General features: G+C 40.0%; 1 protein-coding gene across 2 annotated transcripts in view; it reads left to right on the top strand.

Annotated features, from left to right (window-relative positions):
• The window catches only part of LOC131591989 (ETS domain-containing protein Elk-3), a 36,968-nt gene that overhangs the window by 5,844 nt on the left and 11,771 nt on the right, over positions 1 to 19,353 (top strand). The window contains exon 2 of one of the 2 annotated variants that reach the window (XM_058863171.1): positions 11,403 to 11,611. The exons of the other annotated variant lie outside the window; for it this stretch is intronic. Within the exon in view, the coding sequence (XP_058719154.1) occupies positions 11,405 to 11,611 (207 nt within the window). The 5' untranslated portion in view covers positions 11,403 to 11,404. The remainder of the gene's footprint in view (positions 1 to 11,402; positions 11,612 to 19,353) is intronic. 2 annotated transcript variants of the gene reach the window in all.

Genomic DNA, 19,353 nt, shown 5'->3' with positions numbered 1-19,353 from the left:
TTACTTTGTTTTGATCTTTTAAAGCACTTAGGCGTGTATTTACTTTTGAGTGTGTCAGCACTTCTGTTAATGCACTGAGGCTAGCTGCATGTTAAGTGTAACTAAGGCACTGCAGTGGCTCTTGTTTGCTCTGTGAAGGGTCCTCCTAGTCTTCCATAGCTCTAAATTTTCCAGTGTCAGGATGTACTGAGTATGTGAATGATACTGCCCATCCCATGGCTTCCCCCAGACCTATTTCAGAGGGTCACATCTGTGTCTCTGCTTTCCAATTTACTACCCAAGATTTGAAGATTCAGAATATAACTTGGTTGATCTTTGCAAATACCAGTTTACTACACGTTAATGTGTTTGGATCTTACGCAAGCAATCCTGTCTTAGTTTTTTGAGCTTTAGAATATATGCTTTTCTTATCTTGTGGCTCCTAACTTGAAGATCATTTGAAGTACTATGAAGGGGAAACTCATGTCTTAAAAATTGTCTTTTATTTTTCACTGTTATTAAATGATGTAATGAATAAAATGTAATTTTTATGATTATTACCAATCATGCAAAATTTGTAAAAGCTTTCTAGGATCTAAGTACTAAGTCCTAAGTCCCAGTAATACAATTTTACACGATGGGTTTTTTTCTGAAAACATTAGTGAACAAGCAAAAATGTTTGTGTAAAACATGCTTTTGCAGTTGTACACAAAAGAGTAGACTTGGATTATATCCTTCATCTAAAGGATCTCAGTGTTTTTAATCAAATGTCCTCCTATAAGTTTCCCATCCTTATTTTGCAACTCAGCTGATAGTTCATCTGGAAAACAGATTTCTATTCCACATCCATTTGCCTCTAATGTGGTGACAGCACCTCTTTACTATGTCTCTGTATATTTCTTCTTTTTTGTTGTTTTTTTTTAATGGAAATTGATGAGATGTGTTTCAGTTTAGGCTTTCTGAGAAGGATGCTAATGTCTGTTATTGTTTTTAAATGTTTATATTGTGGTAGTGTTGAGTGGCCTTTGCTGTATCAAGTCACAATACAGCACAAACAAAAATTTTATAGACTGAAGTACCACCATTATCTCTCCCCAGCAATTAACAGTAATTCATGTGAAGAAACAATCTTTAAAAAGCATTTAAAAAATAAGAACAAATTCCTTTTGCAGCTCAGTTAGTGAAATCTGGAGAAAGTTGAGTACCCTCAGAGAATTTCTTCCATGCTACACTAACATAGCTGAGATGGGAATGTGGGTTTAGATTCTGGATATAGACCTCTGTGAAGTCTGGTGACTCAGAGCAGACTCAGAGCAAGTGGTGTGTGTGGTCAGTTTAGCAAACTGAGTGTGGTATAGGGCTGGAATAGAAAGTATGGCTGCAACACTCCTGCAGTACTGCCACTGCAGTGCTGAAGCTCTGCGATAAAAACCTTTACAGAGCAGAGTGCTTTGATTCCTTGGGAGCAGGGCACAATAATGATGACTGTGCAGTCTCATCCAACTTGAGGAGAGGTAATAGAGTCTTTGCATTTTATTTAAATGTGCAATTTTATACAGAATTCAGGATACAAGTCAAAACCGTGGCTGTTACGTATTCTGAGCAGCAGAGACATTGACAAACCAGTTGGTGTGTTGATGTCACTTCTAAACATGAGCAATCTGAGCCCTCTGTATACAGCAAAGTTTGCTGTAATCATTGAAGTAGTGTCTCATTTGCCTCTCATTCACAGTTTGCAGCAGCTGTGGGAATTAGCTTAAGCACATAGGACACAGAGGAGTGACAACCAGATCTTCTCCTGTATCTTCTCCTGAGATCTCATGTATTCTGTGATACATTCTGTGGGGTATTTGGGTGTTTAATGAATGAAGTTAGGTGAAACGTGTAGGTATGACCTGCATATTAGTAGGCAAGTGAATAATTTCAGAAGATTAAAATATTTTAGTTGGGTTTTGGTTTAGCTTAGTGCATGATAAACAAACATATCAGAACTTTGATTAGAACTGAGAAGAATAGTAGATTTTTGGGATTTAATTTATATTTTTACTATGAGATAATAAAAATAGACTAGTAATAAAATATTAAAATAATGAAAATAAACAAAACAACAAATATTATATAATATTTTATTATTTAAATAATAAAAATTGACTTAGTGCTGTGACTCATTGCCATTTTTTATGGCTAAGCATTCTGGCTTGTGCTCCAAAAACTACTGCACTAGAGCTAATGTTTTGGGAAGAAACTGTCCAGGTAAAATGATTCCATATTTGTAGGTTACCATCTGCTGAATTGTGTTGCACTGTTTTTGGTATAATGCTATAACTGACTCCTATTGCAACATGACAATATGCAGGTAAGATTGAATGTTATTTAATAGTTCAATGGCCCATTTTGGTAATCCATCAAATTCTGAAAATCCAGTTTGCATGGTAAGGCAAGTCTGTCTGCCAGTCTAAGCTGTGATGATCTTGCTGTGCTTCAGGTTTCATGAAAATTGCCAGCCACCTTGGTTTTCCATAAGAGAACTCCAAGGACTGTTTCCTGTCCTTTTTGCCAGGTTCCTCTCTGCTCACAGTATGAAAAAGACCTGCTTGACTTTTAGTCTAGGAAAAATCAGTGGTGAGAGGAAGATTAGTTTGAACATGTGAATATAAAATATGTTAAAGAGGTATTTGAGACAGCAGATAGTAATAGTACACAATTTTACACATTAGAGCCACTGCACAAGTTACAAAGCATTTAGTCTGTTGTTGCAAAATTGAAAATTTTAATACTTCATTTAAAGAAAGGAGTACAGATAAAACATTTACATTTGGGAGTAATCATCTCTTGATGTATTAAGTAAACTTTCAGAATAGCCACTGTTTCTGGAGGTTGGAACCTCTGCCCTCTTCAGCTCTGGAAATATCAGAAATTTTATATGGGATGGTCAAGTAATCATAATCTGTGTCCTACTGATGCTGACAAAAATATAAGAGGAAGTCATATGGGAAAAATAAACATATAGGACTGGTTTGGAAGCAGGAGTCCCTCAGATTGCAGCAGAGCGTGTTGCCAGCATGCCACAGATGTGCACCACATGAGCAGACAGAAAGCAGTGTGAGGAGTCTGTGCTCATTTTATGTCTGTCCCAAGGTGAAGGGTTGGAGCCATTACAGATTTATGTACTTTTGTATACGGCTAGCTTTGGAAGTAATTGAGCAGGTTATTTTTTAAGCCTTCACAGGGAAGCAACTAGCCATTTTCCCTCCTGCTAAGGGCTTTTACTCCAGTGGGATTAAAACTGTTTCTTGAACTGTATCCTTATAGAAAATGTGAAAACACTCCTGTTGTAGAGGCGCTGTCATCACACCTCTGCTTGGCAGGCAACCAGCCCTTTGTTGTATTAGTTTGGAGATTGCAAAACTTTCTTCCTCTGGACATCTGCCTCTGCTTTTCTTTGACTTAGGTAAAAAAATTAAGAACGGCAAACACTGTATTGCCAAATGTACCTACTTGAAGCATTACTGGACGTATGTGTGATTGCTTTCTTCTCTGCAGTGGAACTTGATGTTATCCCTTAATATTTTGTGAGATCCTGCTGCTGTCTCTTTTGTGTTGCTCTTGACCACAGGAGTCTGTTTATTTTTTTTAAATGTGCTGGGCCGTAACAGTGAGTATTTTTGTTTGAGAAGGAGACCTTGCAAATTTTTACTGTAAATAATCTTCTAAATTAGAATTTAAAGTAAAAAGATGACTGTTATGCCAGGGTAGTGGAGTAGTGATACCTTCTATGACTCTGTTAAGTAGATCATCCAGCCAAACCCTCTTTGTTTTTTTGGAACATCCTTAAACCAGTCTGTGTTTGTGTGGCAATATTACTGTAGTTTTGTAGTAAATGGGAACTTGTGCGCTGGGGTACCCCTGTGGTTTTCTCTAATGTTTCCACTGGGTGGTGCTGCAGGAATTCAATTTTTTTTTTTTTTTTCACTTGAATCTGCATTTCCCAGAAAGACGCCTCTAAAATATAATAGGAGGAAGTCCTGATTTAGAAAGTTTTTGCAGTTTCAACACAATAGAAGCACTCGGAGGATGCTCTGACAGGAAATGTCCTGGTTGCTGGATGTGGAAAAATTACCAGCATTCTGGATCATACACAAAATTGGTTCCCTAAAGTGTCCTGGGTATGGATTGCACCACTAGTTTGATTTATTACCTTAAATAGAGAAAGTTCTGCAGCAAATGAAACCACGTATATTTACACACTTAGCTGAGAGCTTATTTTTTCAAGCCCAATTAAATTAGCAGTAAGATCTCCTTTGATGAATATTTGAAAACTTTCTGAGTAAACAAATTGATATTTGGTTTTTCTCTTTTCTGGCAGAATCACTAACTCCTCACCAACCACATCCTATTTATCACCCTTGAACCATCTCTGTTGAGAAATAAAGTGTTAGGACTGACTCAGCTTTTTCTTTCAAATAGTTATGAGCAAAGATTTGGGCAGATTTGGCAATTGTCCTTAACATGTCTCATGATATAGTCATAGTTATAGTGATGAATTTTCAGTGAGAAATGTTACGGCTGACTAATTTTTAAATTATTTTAGGAAAGTTCCTTTTGTTGATCGACACTCTTGCTTCTGTAATTAAATGGAAAACAAGTGTACTTTAATTTTTTTACAGAAACTAAAATGTAAAATAGAAAAAATTGTCCCAGAGGATTTATAAGCTCTTCAACTTTTCATGTGGGCATTCACTTTAGAACTGTGTTTAGGATGTATATAGACACGGCCTTATTCCATATTTTTCTCTAGATATGCTCTTTGATATAAATGTTTTGGTAATTTTCAGCTAGAGTTTAAAAAAATAAACCACATGTAACTGTTTATTTTCTAACTATTAATAGACTTTAATTTAGTTAAGTAAAAATCTCCATTTCTAGTATTGAGAAATGGTGGTTAAAAAATAATAGCAAAAGTCACATTCTTGCACATGGTATTGCAGCAGTCATCTCAAGGGTTAAAATGAACCTGAGACACTTAGAAAAATAAAACCAGAGCTGCTATTACAAACTGGGACAGATGTAGGAGGCCAGGTTTCCTGTGGCCCATTTTCCAGTTTCCTGGCTGCAACCTGCAGAAATAAAGGAAGCCAAATGCTAACGTGAATGAGAAACTAACAATGCCCCACGTCACGCTGCTCGGAGAAACGTGCTGGACAGAATTAGGATACAAAAGCAGAAAATGGACGTACAAAAAAAATGTACACATGTTTTCCAGAGTAGTTGAAATGGTAAAAAAGGCATCTGTAACTGAGAAATGCTGTGTGCTTGCAAAAGCACACACGTGCCTGTAAGGGAAATGTAAGTGGAGGTGTGTGCCTGCTGTGATGGGGCATACAAAAGGAGCTGGATCTTTTGCAGCTGCTTTGGGAACAGAAGGAATCAGCAGTTTCTTCATATGCTAAGGGAAATTAATTTCCCTGCCCTGACTCAGCCTCTTAATCCTTTTCATGTACATGTCTGATCACCATCTCTCTGTGACTACCTATATGGCATAATGCTGGCAAATACCTTTTATGTATTCTTGATTTAATTGGTCACCAGCTGGTTTTTTTCAGCCTCTGGGCACCCCAGCCAGTCTGTCCCACTCAGCTGTCCCTCCTCTGCTGCCCCAAGTCCCACGATCTGGTTTATAGCTCAGGCTCCCAGATGTTGTTCCTTTGCAAACCCTCCAAAGCAAAAGTGACTGGTTTTGATCCTAACGCCTGGACAGTTTCCTAGTTTCAGCCTTCAAAACTTACTCGTGTTGATTGTTCAGGAGCAGCAGTTTCTCTCTGTTCTAGAAAAGCTGTAGGGGAGCTAACATGGAGAAAAAAATCCAAGTAGGAAACCTGGACTACTTGGGAGAGCAGAGGTGTGTTACAGCTGTAACGTAGTTGTGTGGAAGCTAAGGACCTCTGCACAAGTCCTGAGTTGCTACAGAACATCTTTCCAGCTTTTTGCCTTTTACATGTGGGTTTTCCTATGCAAGAATCCTACAAAAGTTTATGCTTCAAATACTATCCTGCTTATCTCACAGTTCATGTCATAAATCTTTCCAATACTGAGGTTTTAGTTAGCTAGATTTGTCTCTGAGTCTCCTGGTTTTCTACCTGGTTATTTTTTTTTTTAATAACATGCCTTGCTTATTTGTTTTCTTTTGCCCAGCAGGTTAATAACCGTACTTTTGGATCTTAATGCCACCTTACTGACTGACACTTTATCACATGGAATTTCATATGTATTGTCTCGTTAAAAGAAAAATCCTATGCAGCTCATGAGCACATATATTACTACGTCTTAACTATTTCTAGTGTAACTTCCATAATGTTTTCACTGTGGTTTTTTTGTGCTGGTTGAAGCCAGTCTTCATATGCTAAAGGGAGAGAGAGTATTTGGCATGTAGGCCCCTTGCCTAAGTGAGGAATTTGGGTACATCCTTTACAGGAATATCATCTCTCAGATGCTCTCACTTTGCTCTATGGATGTTTCTGTCCATTTCCATTATCCTCTTCAGGGAGAGCTTATGGTGTTGACTCTGCTGCTGCTGCTTCAAGTTTAGGCATTCCTGTTAGTCTTTCAGTTTGGTTGAAATAGGAGCAGAATTTTCAGCACAGATACTCTGATTTGCCACCTTCTGGCATCAGACCTAAATTTAAAATTTGGTGTGTGGAGGGCATGTTGTATCATACTGATCACACAGTTGCTAGGGTTTGTATGGGGAAAAGCACATTGCAAGGAATGTAAATTGCTAATGCAGATGGTGTCAGTGTGGTTCCCTGTCACAGCTGCCAGAGAAATGGATTTTCAGAAAACTCAGTCCTGAAATACCATTTTGCTGTCTAACACAGCATTTCCAAGTATAATTCCTTCTAACTATGCCCATGATTATTTGCATCAGCAGTAGTGGAAGTGACCACAAAGTAAAATTACTAGGCTATCTAGGTCAGGTCAAACTAGCAAATTTTGTTTCATGGCTTAGAAAGCATCTTTGACTGTCAAATGCATTGTATAAATATTTAAAAAATGGTAAGATGGCAAAATCAGATGTCAGAGTTAATGGATTAAAAAATTGACTCTTTTGTCTGTATGAATTTTGATTAGGTTTTTATGACATACGATGCATGTTTCTAACATAGGTTGTGTTTCTCATTCTGATTTGTATCTGTACCATTGATATATGTCACCATCTATATAAGGGTTTTTTTAAAACGATTTTTTCTGCTAATCCATGTAATTCAGTGCATGGTTCCATGTATTATTTATTGCCCTGCATTCAAATCTTGTACTGAGCACAGACGTAAGAGGAATATTTATTATTACTATTTAATATTAATAACAAGTTGAATGAAATGTGGTCACTGTAGGAAGTGACCACATCCTAACAACCCTTTCTGTCAGAGTAAGGCAAGACACTGAATTCCCTTTGAGTCAGTAAAAATTCAAAAGAATTAGAAAATACATAAATTAAATACAGTGTTTTCTGAACATCTCCAACTCTTCACAGTCATAATTTATTATGACTTTTAATACAGGTACCAGATTTTTGGTTGAATTACATGTCTTCTAATAAATCCAATACATCTGTTGTGGTTCTCTTGCTTGACCACTCAAATGAGGCACAAGTTAAGCCCTGTGTGGCCATTCTGTCCTCCCAAGGGGACAGTTAGTGCCTTGTGGAATCCAAAACATTTCTCATAGAGAAAGGCAGGTTAATATTTCTGTTGGCCTGTTTGGAAATTAAATATTTGGTATCAGTTAAAAAAATCCTGTCACTGCAGACTCTTAGATTTTTACTATTGTTGTGGGCAGAATGGGAATTTGGCATGGGCAGAATGGGAGCTTCAAACACAGTTTATTAGAGAAGCCTTCCCTCTGAGTCACGAGGTGCAGAAGGGATCTCTTTGCTTTCCAAACTCCTTCTCAGACAGGAGTCCAGGCAGAGCATCCTGCTGCAACTATTCACCTGCAAATCACATTTTACAGAATGGAAATGAGATTAACCCCAGTTTACCAAATCCAAGAAATCTGAGATTTTACTTCACCATTTGTACGTAGAACAGGACTTTTGTTATAGGTAGTTACAGCTGTGAATATTCAGTGTGACTCAGACCTGAACATCTCAAGTTTGGTGGTTAGAAGAGTAGGACCATACAATTAATGATCAGCTGAAAATGTAATTAGCATGATTTGGCTCATATAGGAATCATACATACAGTAGCTGTACGAGCAATATGGGAAGCTTTATACAGGAACTCAGTGGCAGATGGAGGGGATGAAGCACAATGCAGCATTGAGCTGTTTTAATCTCATTTCTGTAGGGGCAGACTTGGGTCATACCAGTAGAAGATTTATGCATGTACCAACTGAGCACATTGATGCTGAAGTCTGAGGTATGCAGGTCCTTTATAAAGCCTGTTCAGAGACACAGGCTTGGGAGAGTTGATGTTCAGGCAAGACAGGGTTGTGAGGAGCTGCCTAAATCTAATCCCACCACAGCCATCTGCCCTGGCTCCAGCACCTGAAGTGACCCCCAGAGATTATCCATGGATCTCAGCTGGAATGACTGAGGCACTTCCAAAAAGGTGGCATAACCTTTTATGTAATAACCGGATGGGAGTCACGTCTCCTTGCTCACCGGGACGTATGGTTTGTGGAGTGAGTATTCCTGTAGGATTCTCTTGCCCAGGCTTGTGCTGTTCATGCATTTTACATGATGCCCATGGCTGAGCCACCTTGTGCGCCACACTCAGTAGATAAAATGGAATCCAAAACTGTTTACATTTTACAGATGATAAGCATCAGAAAACAGGTTCATAATGGAAAGTGTAGTACAAAGTTCGCTGTAGATTACCCTGTGAGTTTTCATGGGCAGAGGTGAATGGGGATGGAGCAGGCTGCAGCAAAATATTCTTTGCTTTGTTTTCAGTTCCACCTAACCTCTCTTCAGAGCCATGGTTGCTGATCTTGTAGCATAAGATCTGGAGGAGAGAATTGTGTCTCTGAGGTATTACACTTGTTTTGCGTGATGATGTGGTGGTGAAGTTTGTATTGGTACTTCCCTAGTTCTCATCCCTCTTTATTTTCCTCAGCTGAAGTGCTGCTGAGAGGTCTTTGCAGAACAGGATATATTTTGGTACAATTTTCAAAAAAGATATTTATACATTACTTAGAGTTTTCCAGAGCAACAAAAATTTTGTTTGTGATTTCTTGTTAGGAAGAATTGTATGCAAGTTGAAATTATGCAGGGTATGGCTGCAAAGTATGTGATGTGCAGAAAGTAGGATTATTTAAAAGTAATATGATTGTCTATAAATACACCTTTTTAGCAAAGGAAATTTCAAAACTTACAAGTATTATTATCTATGAAGTTATAAATAAATAAGCTGTTAAAGATGCTAATATCTGCAAAGAGGGTGTAGTTTAAAGGAATTTTTAAAGGCTGTAAAGAGAGCAACTGTCAGGTATATTCAATCCTAGCTATGAATTTTTTTCTTGCCTTATTCTGTGTGAAAAAGGATTTGTTTAAAATTGCAATGAAGCAAATGCAGACGTTTGAAAGTGCCAAACCTTCCATATAGGCTGTTCTGTTTCCAGGATCCCTAACAGTCCCAGGAGCCTCAAATGACCTTTGAAAATGCTGTGTAGTTATGATGTCACTCAGCTGGGTACCAGTAGTTTAGTCTTTGTCTTTCAGAAGGGACTCTAAATTAATTAGAGAAATGAGTATTTTGAAGAGATAGTAAAGTCATCATTGATTCTGCCAACCCTTGTTTGGCCAGCGGACTTAAAAATTATTTAGACCAAAACAGAGCTCCAAATTCTCTTTTTCCACGGAACTGTTGACGCCGTTCTCTAGTATCATGAACTCGCTTTACACTAGTGAAGCTCATGCATTTTATTTTTCTTTTTGCTCGTGAACCTTGCGGACGGTGGTTTTCTTCCCGCTGGGGCAGAGCTGAAGAGGCAGCTGTTCCCACAGGCTCCCGCTGGCCTGATCCCTGCCGGGGATAGCTGGAAGTCTTGTGCCCTCTTGTGGTTCGCGCATCCAGGGAAGGGGCAGGCAGCGAGCCTGGCATCCTGTGCGTGTCACCTGCTGGGGCACAAACAACCGTGTGTTGGGAAACAGAATGAACGAGGGCACTAAAAATCCTGAGCTTGCCTAGATAAAGACAAAAATACCCATTGTTTCTTGCACAGAGGTAAGTCAGGTAATAATTAGCCCCATTAGCACCATAGTCAATTAATCAATACCAGCAATAAATCTGTGTGACATAACGTATCCAAGTTAAGAATCAGAAGAGGCCAAGAAATAATTATTTGATCCAGTGTTAACATGCTAAGGCTGGGAATGTTTTTGAAAGTGGATGAAAATCTCATTTGATGATTTGGTAGTTTAAAAGGTCAATTTTAGCTGCATCTTCATTAAAATGATAAGTCGTTAGCAGCAATAATGCGCCCAGTTTTTAAGTTTTAAGTTTTTAAGTGTATCCCTGTATAAGCATTCAGCTTATTCTTTTATTGCAGTGCCTGAACAAAAGGTTTGTTCTAGGGAGGGCTCAGTAGCACAGGCAGTTAGCAGAGGAAAACTATACTCAAACAACCTTTAGCAGAGAAAAAAATATCAAAACAACCTCAGGTGTGAGACTCAGGCACTGTTAAAAGTATTCCTAATTCTCAATAATATGTATGATAATGAAAGAAAAGATTCCTGTTAAAGAGAGGTTCAGGGTAAACATCACTTACTGTGCTTAGGTGTACTGAACTTTCAGCTTTTCTAAAAAAATAAAGATTATCTTTTGAGCTATTTGAATTGGCAAACAGAAGCAGCAATTGTAATTTCAGGCCCTGGAAAAAACAAAACAGGCAAAGGCTCTCTGGTGGTGAGGGAGAGAAGAGATGTAGCTTCTGGTCCTGTAATCAAGGGCAATAGCTCTGGTCTTCCCTCGTCCTTGCCTTTTTCATGGTGACATATCCAAACAAGTCCAGTATACTCCTCCTGACAGTAAACAGCAGGTTTTTAATATCATTTCAGTGGATAGTTATATTAAGTCCTTTTCTCCCAGCCTTAGATATTCCTTTGAAGAGTGATTGCTTACAATGAATAGAAGATGCTAGCTGGTGGTGACCTTGTATAATGTGAACTTTGAGGACAGTGCTTTTCCAAATACTTCCTCTATTTTATGTGTCCCTTCAGAGAACAGCAGTGGGAAAAATACTGGAAAAGCAGTGGAAGACCTATAGGTCTTGTGGATGTTTTCTTGTGAATGATGTGGTAGCTTCCTTTTCTCAATTACAGAGGATGACTCCTGCACGGATCTTATTACTGAAAAGAGCGCTGGGTGGAACACCTGCTCCCAAATGTTTTTCACACTGTTGCTCTCCTTTGTCCCTTGTAGGTATGGAGAGTGCAATCACACTGTGGCAGTTCCTTTTGCAGTTGCTGCTAGACCAGAAACACGAGCACCTCATTTGCTGGACGTCTAATGATGGCGAATTCAAGCTACTCAAGGCAGAAGAAGTGGCTAAGCTGTGGGGACTCAGAAAAAACAAAACTAATATGAATTATGACAAGCTGAGCCGGGCGCTCAGATACTATTATGACAAGGTAAATTTTGTTATTCTCATGCAGACTAAGAAAATAGAAGTGCTACCAGTTAATATTTCTCCTCTCTGTGGAAGCTGTTCAGAAGTTCCTCTAACTAGTCAAGATACTAGAAGGAAAAAATTGTAGAACACAAATAGACAAATATTGTAGAACACAAATCTTGCATATTCACATTTCTCAATTTTAGACTCCAGTAAATTCAAGGAGTTTCCGCACTCTTTTTTGATGAATATTTTATTGTTTTTACTAATCAATATCAAATCTTCTCAGGATTAGTTCTCCTTAAATGGATATTTTTCAATAACATATATAAATTCCAAGTTACTAGGTTTTACTTTTTCCTATATTCTTTAAGATTAAATGTTAATAACAAAGACTGTTACAGATTTTGTATATTAAAAAGGAAAACTTCATAACCATGCTTAGTGGCCTGTTTTCATCTTGATTTTCAGAAAAGCGGGTGAGATGAGAATATATAGTGAGTAATACCTGTGTTCAGTATTACACAATTAGGGCGTTTGCTGCCTGCACAAGGCAGAGGAAAGTAGATACTGTTTCTGAACTGACCTTAGAGTACTGTTGTCTTGTATCATCTGTAGTGCTGTAATTCTTGCAGGGCACAGTGCTATGCAGTCAATCTAACACAGCGATCAAAAAACGTGTTGACTGCAAATGAACAATGAAAAATCGGATGATCAGACTTTTCATGACCCACAGGGGCTCCTTCTGGAAAAATTTTTTAGTTTCAGATTTAGAGATGTTAGTGTTTTGCCCACTAGAAGTCAGATTTTCCCACTTAACATGTTTCAAAGGTGACCTGACTGCAAAGGCACAAAAGGATTCGGTAAGGACAGTACAGCTGCTGTTCTGAGCAGTTGGTGTGATGAATCCCCTTCACTAAGTGTTAAAAAGGCTTCTGCTCAGCATGGGGAAGCTTGCTTCGTTATATGACTCCAACCCCTCTGGTTATAAACTTGACTGGGATCAATGGAGACAGAGTGCCTGCTGGTGCATGAACAGCATAGCCAGGCAGAGCCCAAATATGCTCTTAGTGACTGAACAGACATTGCTTAAAAACAAGGAACAAGATATTTGTAATGCTTATGCTTTGAGATCTCTCTGATCTCTTTGAAGTAATGGAATATAATGGCTCCTTACCTGAGACTTTCTTGCTTCTTTTATCCCTTAACCTTTTTTTTTTAACCCCTGTTCTGTTTTCAGTTCCCGGCTTCCAGCACACACACATCTTTGTCATGTTTTGTCTCTGCTCAAGCAGCATCTGCTGGAGTGGCTGTACAGTTTCTTCATCAGGGCTCTGGTTCAGACAACTGCTGTTTGTAGAGATGCTCTTCTGTCTGACAGATTTATCTAAGTGTGGCACAAGGATTTTAGCCATTTTTTCCAGTGTTCTGCAGTCCTGTGGACGTCACAGCTTCTAGATGGAAAGAAGGATAAGTTCTTTCTTCCCCATGTACTGCAATCAGGGTTTGAACCCCAACCCAAATCTATGTCTGTTTCTATTTAAATTGAAAGAGTAACTCCTTTAGAACGGAACAGTGGGAGCTTCTTGCTCTGTGGGTATAGTGTTTTGTGTCCTGTAGGTTCCCAGACAGTGGAGAAAGGTGGATTACTGGGAGACTGCAAAGGGACAGAGCAACTTGCTGCAGGTTTTGAACTGTGAGAGATAATGGCATAAGCTAGCAGATAGTGAATCCTTGTAGAGTGGCAGGATGTGCTCAGCAGTGGGTTCAGTCCTGAATGCTTCCTCTGCCTTCAGTTCAGTCTGTACTGCATAGCGCAGAAGGGAAGAAGTCAAGAAAGGGAGGAAAGGCTCCTTGACATTCTTCCTTCCCCCCTGCAGAACAAAACGGGAAGGAAGGACTGGGGACATGAAAGAGCCTTTCTCAGACTTTAATGCTCTTTTCCTTTAGACCATTCACCAATTTGTGAAATAAACCCAAAAGCAGTCTAGTCTCTGATGTAGCCTTAAGGAGCCTTCTGAGTTCCTTGTCCCCTCCCTTCTTGTGTGCAATGATGGATGTGTTGGCAGCTGGGGGTGCTGGGGCAAATGGGATGCACACTGAACAAATGGAACAAACACTGAGCTGCAGATGGGGGAGTGGCAGCAGAAAAGATGAGGCAGAACTCTGGACAAGACTTCATTTGCACTGTGGAAGTATTAACAGGGATTTCTCTACTTATAACATAAGTGATCCGGCAGCATGTGAGTTTGAGACAAGGGTCAGTGATTTTTTAGAAATTATGGTAGCACATTGGCTGGACCTCGCGTTCTTGGACTGCCCTCTGCTCTTACTGCATACAGTTGACACTGAACTAATGTTTCATGGTCTATCTTTGAAATTAATCACCATGGAGAAATAAAACCTGATTGCTGGATAAATGGGGGTTTATAAGCTCTGCCTTTTGCTTGGGGGGACCACTGGCTTGTTAAAATTCATCATCTGATTCATCTGAACTTAAAAGTAAATTAATTCCAGTATTGGAGAAAAATAACACAATTAGGACAAGTTCCTTAGCCTGGCTTGGAAAACAAGCATGACATGCTATTGAGGCTGATGGCTAGATTTATGTTAAACTCACATAAAAAGCACCCCAGGAAATGTGGAGTATGGCATGTCTTCATTGTAATTTGCTGCCATGATTATAGTTGCTAAAGGTTTGTAGATAATCTGAAGATGCCATTTCCTGTTTCATTTGTTTCCCAAATTCTTTCCCCCCCTCTAATTTTTATTTAATGCATTTCCCCTATTGCCTCAACAGAGCAGCAGCACAGATGAAAGATAGCACTGAGGAAGAGCATCCTGCACTCTACCTGCAGCTTGTGTCCATCATGTCACACACTTTTGCCGGTCAGAAATCTCTTGTAATGCTTTCAGGCAAGGAAATGCTTCAGCACTATTCCCATACGGAGCACTTTAGCTTGAAGTAAAATATCTTCAAAAGTAGGGTTAATAAGTTTCTTTTTTTCCCTCAAGTTACCCAGTTATTTTGTTTTTATGGTAGCTGTAATGGCACATATCTTCTGGAAGTCACCAGGGGTTTCTAGACTTCTGAAAGTCCCTATGAATATTTCAAGATGACACCACAAGAGAGAAGCTAGTGAGTTTTCTCATGAGGTTTTTTTTTGAGGGAAGGAGGGTGAATCCAGGAAATTACACACCGATACTGACATTAATAGGATGTAGCAGTTGTGCAAGTAAAGTCCTCAGAAGTTAGGAAATAAAAGAACCACAGTTCCCTGGATAACCCTAATGTTTGCATGAGTTTTGCTGCATCTTTAATTACACAGTCACATACTGTTGTGATGAGCAGCTATTCAATATTTTTGCATTCTCTCTGAACAGTACGTGGCCCGAGGCTTTACTCAGTGAGTGCTATTCAGTCTGTTTCAGTTTTAGTTTCAGTTAATGTCTGCCCACTTGTTTAGATGGCTTGGCAGTATGATTTATAGTATTAAAATAATATGGGCTGCTTTGTGCTTATTGCAGTGCAGGGACAGGGCTTCTCAGGTGCTCTCAGGATTCAGAGGTGCCAATGCATTCACTCCCCTCCCATAACAGGTCAAACCCAGTAACCTGGTTACTAGTTTGTACTTTTAATGTCCTAGTGTGGGTGGAAGCATGGAGGAGTTGTTTTGGGTGAGGATCCCTTGCTTGGATGCTTACTAAACTTCAGGATATAAAGTGATAACAAAAACTGTTATTTCACTTTTGGGAAGGTAAAATATCTGAGGGGAAATACAATCCTACAGTGAAACAATAGCAGTGTGATTATGCTGGAGTACCAACTATACATTATGTAGTGGTACAGGTAAGAGGTATTACAAGGAAATACTTTAAGGGGCATTAGAAAGCACCTTTATAGAAAACTGGAAGGAGCTTCATCCAAAAGTGATTTGTGGAAGTCAAGAAAGTGCTTGGCTGAAATGGCGTAAATGGTTATATAGTGCTATCCAAGCACTATATATATATATAATCCTTGGGTTATATATATATACTATATAACCCAAGGACTTGATACTCAGTAAGAGGTGATGGGTAGAGGAGACAACCCAAGAACACCTGCCTCAAAAAGACACATAAAATAGTTCATGTTTAATGTGAGAGAAAAGGGGTGAACTGCAGTAGAGAGAGCAGAGAACCTGGTCATAGGTGCCAACCAGAGAAATAACCTTTACCTTCCAGATGGAGGTGAGTGAAGAAGACTGAAGTCCAGCTAAATTAGGGTCTTGATCTTCCCAAGGTCAGTACAGGTGCACAGTGTAGTAGCACCTGTGCCTGCATCAAAAAGTTACAAAATCTGGCTTCTACACACACAGTGTAGTAAGCATAACTGCGTAACTTGTGATGCTAGCAGAATCTGCCTACCTGCACATGCTGATGTGGACACACTCCCATTTTTCTGAGCAAACCATCCTGCCACAGGTACCTCCTGCCAGCATATGTACTTCAGACATTGGAGTGTGAGCAGCCCTCTGTGTGGGTAGGGGTCCCAATAGTTGGAAGCAGCCTGGATAGAGTTCTGGGAGAAATCTGTAGCCTGTGTTCCTACACATGTTGCACCCCTCAGTACCCTTAGAGCCAGGAAACCTGCAACACATCCAAGTGGGACTTAGGAGCAGCAGCTACAGCTCTGGTCTTTCTTCTTTTCTGATCAGGGATATTTAGTACCTACAGACAAGGTCGTTATGCTCTGTCATTCATTTTTATATCTCAGGCATCCTTATTATAGGTCACTTCCTGGAAAGAGGGAAAAATGATCTTCCTGCTCCTGAAATCCCTCACTAGTCTGAAGTTAGATTAGGAAGTGTATCCCATTTCCCAGCCAAGTGGCTCCTGTAGCCAGCAAACTTGCTAGCTAACAGGTTTGGGCCAAGCCACTAAAACCCTTCAGTCACTCTGGTACTATAGTTACACATTTGCTCTGAATGGCTCAAACACAGAGCAAGAGTCAGAGCTGATAAAAATGAAACACAAACACATGATAGATTTCAGTAGTGCATATACACAATTGACACAACCCCTCCCCAGTATAGTCTAGTTTAGGCTGCAGGGAGAAGCAGTCCATCGAGCCTTTGGCATCCAGCTCAGCCAGCTGCTCTGTGGAGGACAGGGGCAGAGGAGAGCCATCCCTGGTGATTCAGAGCTCTCGGGTGAGGCTGCTTTTGGAAGGGCTCATAAAGCGAGTTCCTGAGGTGCTGGGGTGTGAATAAGCCTGAGCTCCGTAGCAGGCAGCAGGCACCGCTCCACCCGGCTCCTAGCAGCGGCTTTCGGAGATCTTCTCAACAGGAGAGGGTGGGCACGTTTGCTGTAGTCACTGTTCTGTACACTGGGGGCAGAGAAGGGGAAGTGTAAAGTGTTCAAGAAGCCAACAGAAGAGGGGCATTCCCTGCTGCCTTCCCACTCCCTGAGTATCAGAGAGTGCTGTCTATTGATGAGGGTTTGTTTTGGCTGTTGGACTGGAGCCCCTGCTCTTGTCCCGGCTGCTCATTTCTTCTCTGCAGCAGCTGCATGGACCCAGCAGTCCTGGCCCAGCTCCCTGCAGCCCTGGCCAGCAGCCACTAGCACTCATTGCAAGCCTGTTCATGAGGGAATTTACACAGAAAATTAAAACAACAATAAAACAGGGCTAAATATTCACATAGACTTACTGTCCTGCTACCAAGCAAATGGTCTAGTCCTCCTGCAGATGCAGGAAGGCACAATTCTTTGCCCTTTCAAACCGCTTGTTGTGGCGCCTGTCACTGTCTTCTGTGGTTTGAACCACCATAGCTCAGAATGATTCTGACAGATCACTGAGATGATGGTAAAAATGCATTGCTTTTTACCTTCAATTGTTTGTCAAAAAAATATGGAAAAGTCAGTGCCTTTCTGAGGCACTTCATTAATTTGTGTCCTTATTTTCTCTTTCACACTGGTGGAGATTTCCTCAGGCTACACATTTAAGAGAAGCCTGCAAAGTGCTTGAGGGATCTGCACTTGAATCTTTTCATCTCCAGCCATCGTTAAGTGGGCCTTTGCTGCAGGCTGGCAGAGTTGGAGGAGCAGCACTGCAATGTTCTTAAAATATAACTGTATTTAATAATAACAAAGGAAGTATAAACTCACCAGTCCGTTCAGTTGCTTTTTATAGCAATGTTCCCCTGTTTCAAGCCTGCATCAGTGTAAAACTGCAATCCTTAAATACATTTAATCTTGTTCTGCTGGGAGTCACATTTTCCAAGGAGGATCTCAGTTTCTAGTGCTTGATTCAACAATAATTCAAAGTTGCCAGGAGCAAAGGGGAGGCATTATTTTAAATTAATATATATATATTAAAGAAAGAAAACAAAAATCCAGTTGGGATGGGGTTTTTTGGTATGTGAATAGTTTGGAGGTTTTGCTCTTTGGAAAAAGAATGCAGTATCGAGTGCAGAAAAAAGTGCAATCATCCAATGTTGCACCTAATTAGCAGTGAAAAAAAAAAAATCTAGGCCAAGTCCAAAGCCATGGGAATTAAAGCTCATGCAGATTGAGATTCTGTGGGCTGTTTGTCCTGAACCTTTGGAGGGCAATAAAAGACACTGCAGCATCAGTCAGGTGGGTAGATGTGTGTACAATTCAGCATGGAAAAGGGCAGTTTGTGCCCTTAGTCTGAACTTGCTGAGTTTAATTCTTCTCTTTGCTACAGGTCCCTGTTATCAACTTGGGAAACAGCATTTTCTATTTGTGCCACAGCTCCTGACCTGTGATGCAAAGCTGCATCCCAGGGTTCTTTGTAGGGTTAGTTTTGTGTTTAAGAAGGTGTCTGAAAGAAATGCCAGGACATTCAGACAAATTAATTACAGAGCGCAGTAGCTCAGCTGAAAGACAGAAGAGGTTCTGATACCCAAGTGCAGATACCCAGATTCTTCTTTCACAAAATGATCCTTGTTTTTGTGACTGAACAAGGTGTAGTGCAGGCACTACAAGCACCCAGCACTACATGTTGTCTACACATAGAGAAAAGTGATATTTCTTTTCCTTTTCCTTCTTTTTCATTTTCAGTCAGTCTAACAAATATTTCCACTATTGGTGTCAGAAGCTGTGGTAGAATGAAAAACCAATTAGATTTTTAGGAAATCTATAAATATTTACATTCCCATATGTACAGCAAAGCAGATGTCTGCAGAATAGCAGCTGGAGATGCAGCAGATGTGCTGGACTAAAGGGAAGCCTCTTGGAAAGGGCTTTTCAGAGGCAACTTAAACTCTCCATCAGGGGTTTGAAGAAGAGAGAAACTAGCATGGAAATCTCAGGACATATTTCTTCTTTTGTTCCACAGCACTTGGCTTAGGGTGGTAAATGTTCCAGTCCCTAGGCCAGGCCTATGCCATAAAGTGCCTTTGTGGAGGAGCTCACATATCCTTGGGAATTGTGTTAGAACAAGCAAGCCAAGGGCTGGCAGGAGGAGCACTAGGACTAGAAACAGGATGTTCATAAAAAGTCTCAAAAGGAATCAGCTCTTTACATAAAGGGGACACTTCAAGAAAAAAATAAATGTTTCTACAACCCTTTGAGAGGTTTGGGACTTTTTCAATAATTAATTTCCATAGTCAGTTTAGACTGATAAAGACCTTCTGCCTGCACCAGTGAGCATCCTGAGGCTAATGCAGACCTGGAGATGGTGCAGGGGATATCACAGGACAAAAGTACTTTTCCAGCTCATGCAAGGGCAGGCACAGACATAAGTTCATGATCATT

This window comes from Poecile atricapillus, chromosome W (assembly GCF_030490865.1).
Source record: "Poecile atricapillus isolate bPoeAtr1 chromosome W, bPoeAtr1.hap1, whole genome shotgun sequence".
In the NCBI taxonomy this organism is placed as follows: Eukaryota; Metazoa; Chordata; class Aves; order Passeriformes; family Paridae; genus Poecile; species Poecile atricapillus.
This window is presented reverse-complemented; position numbering and strand designations above follow the sequence as displayed.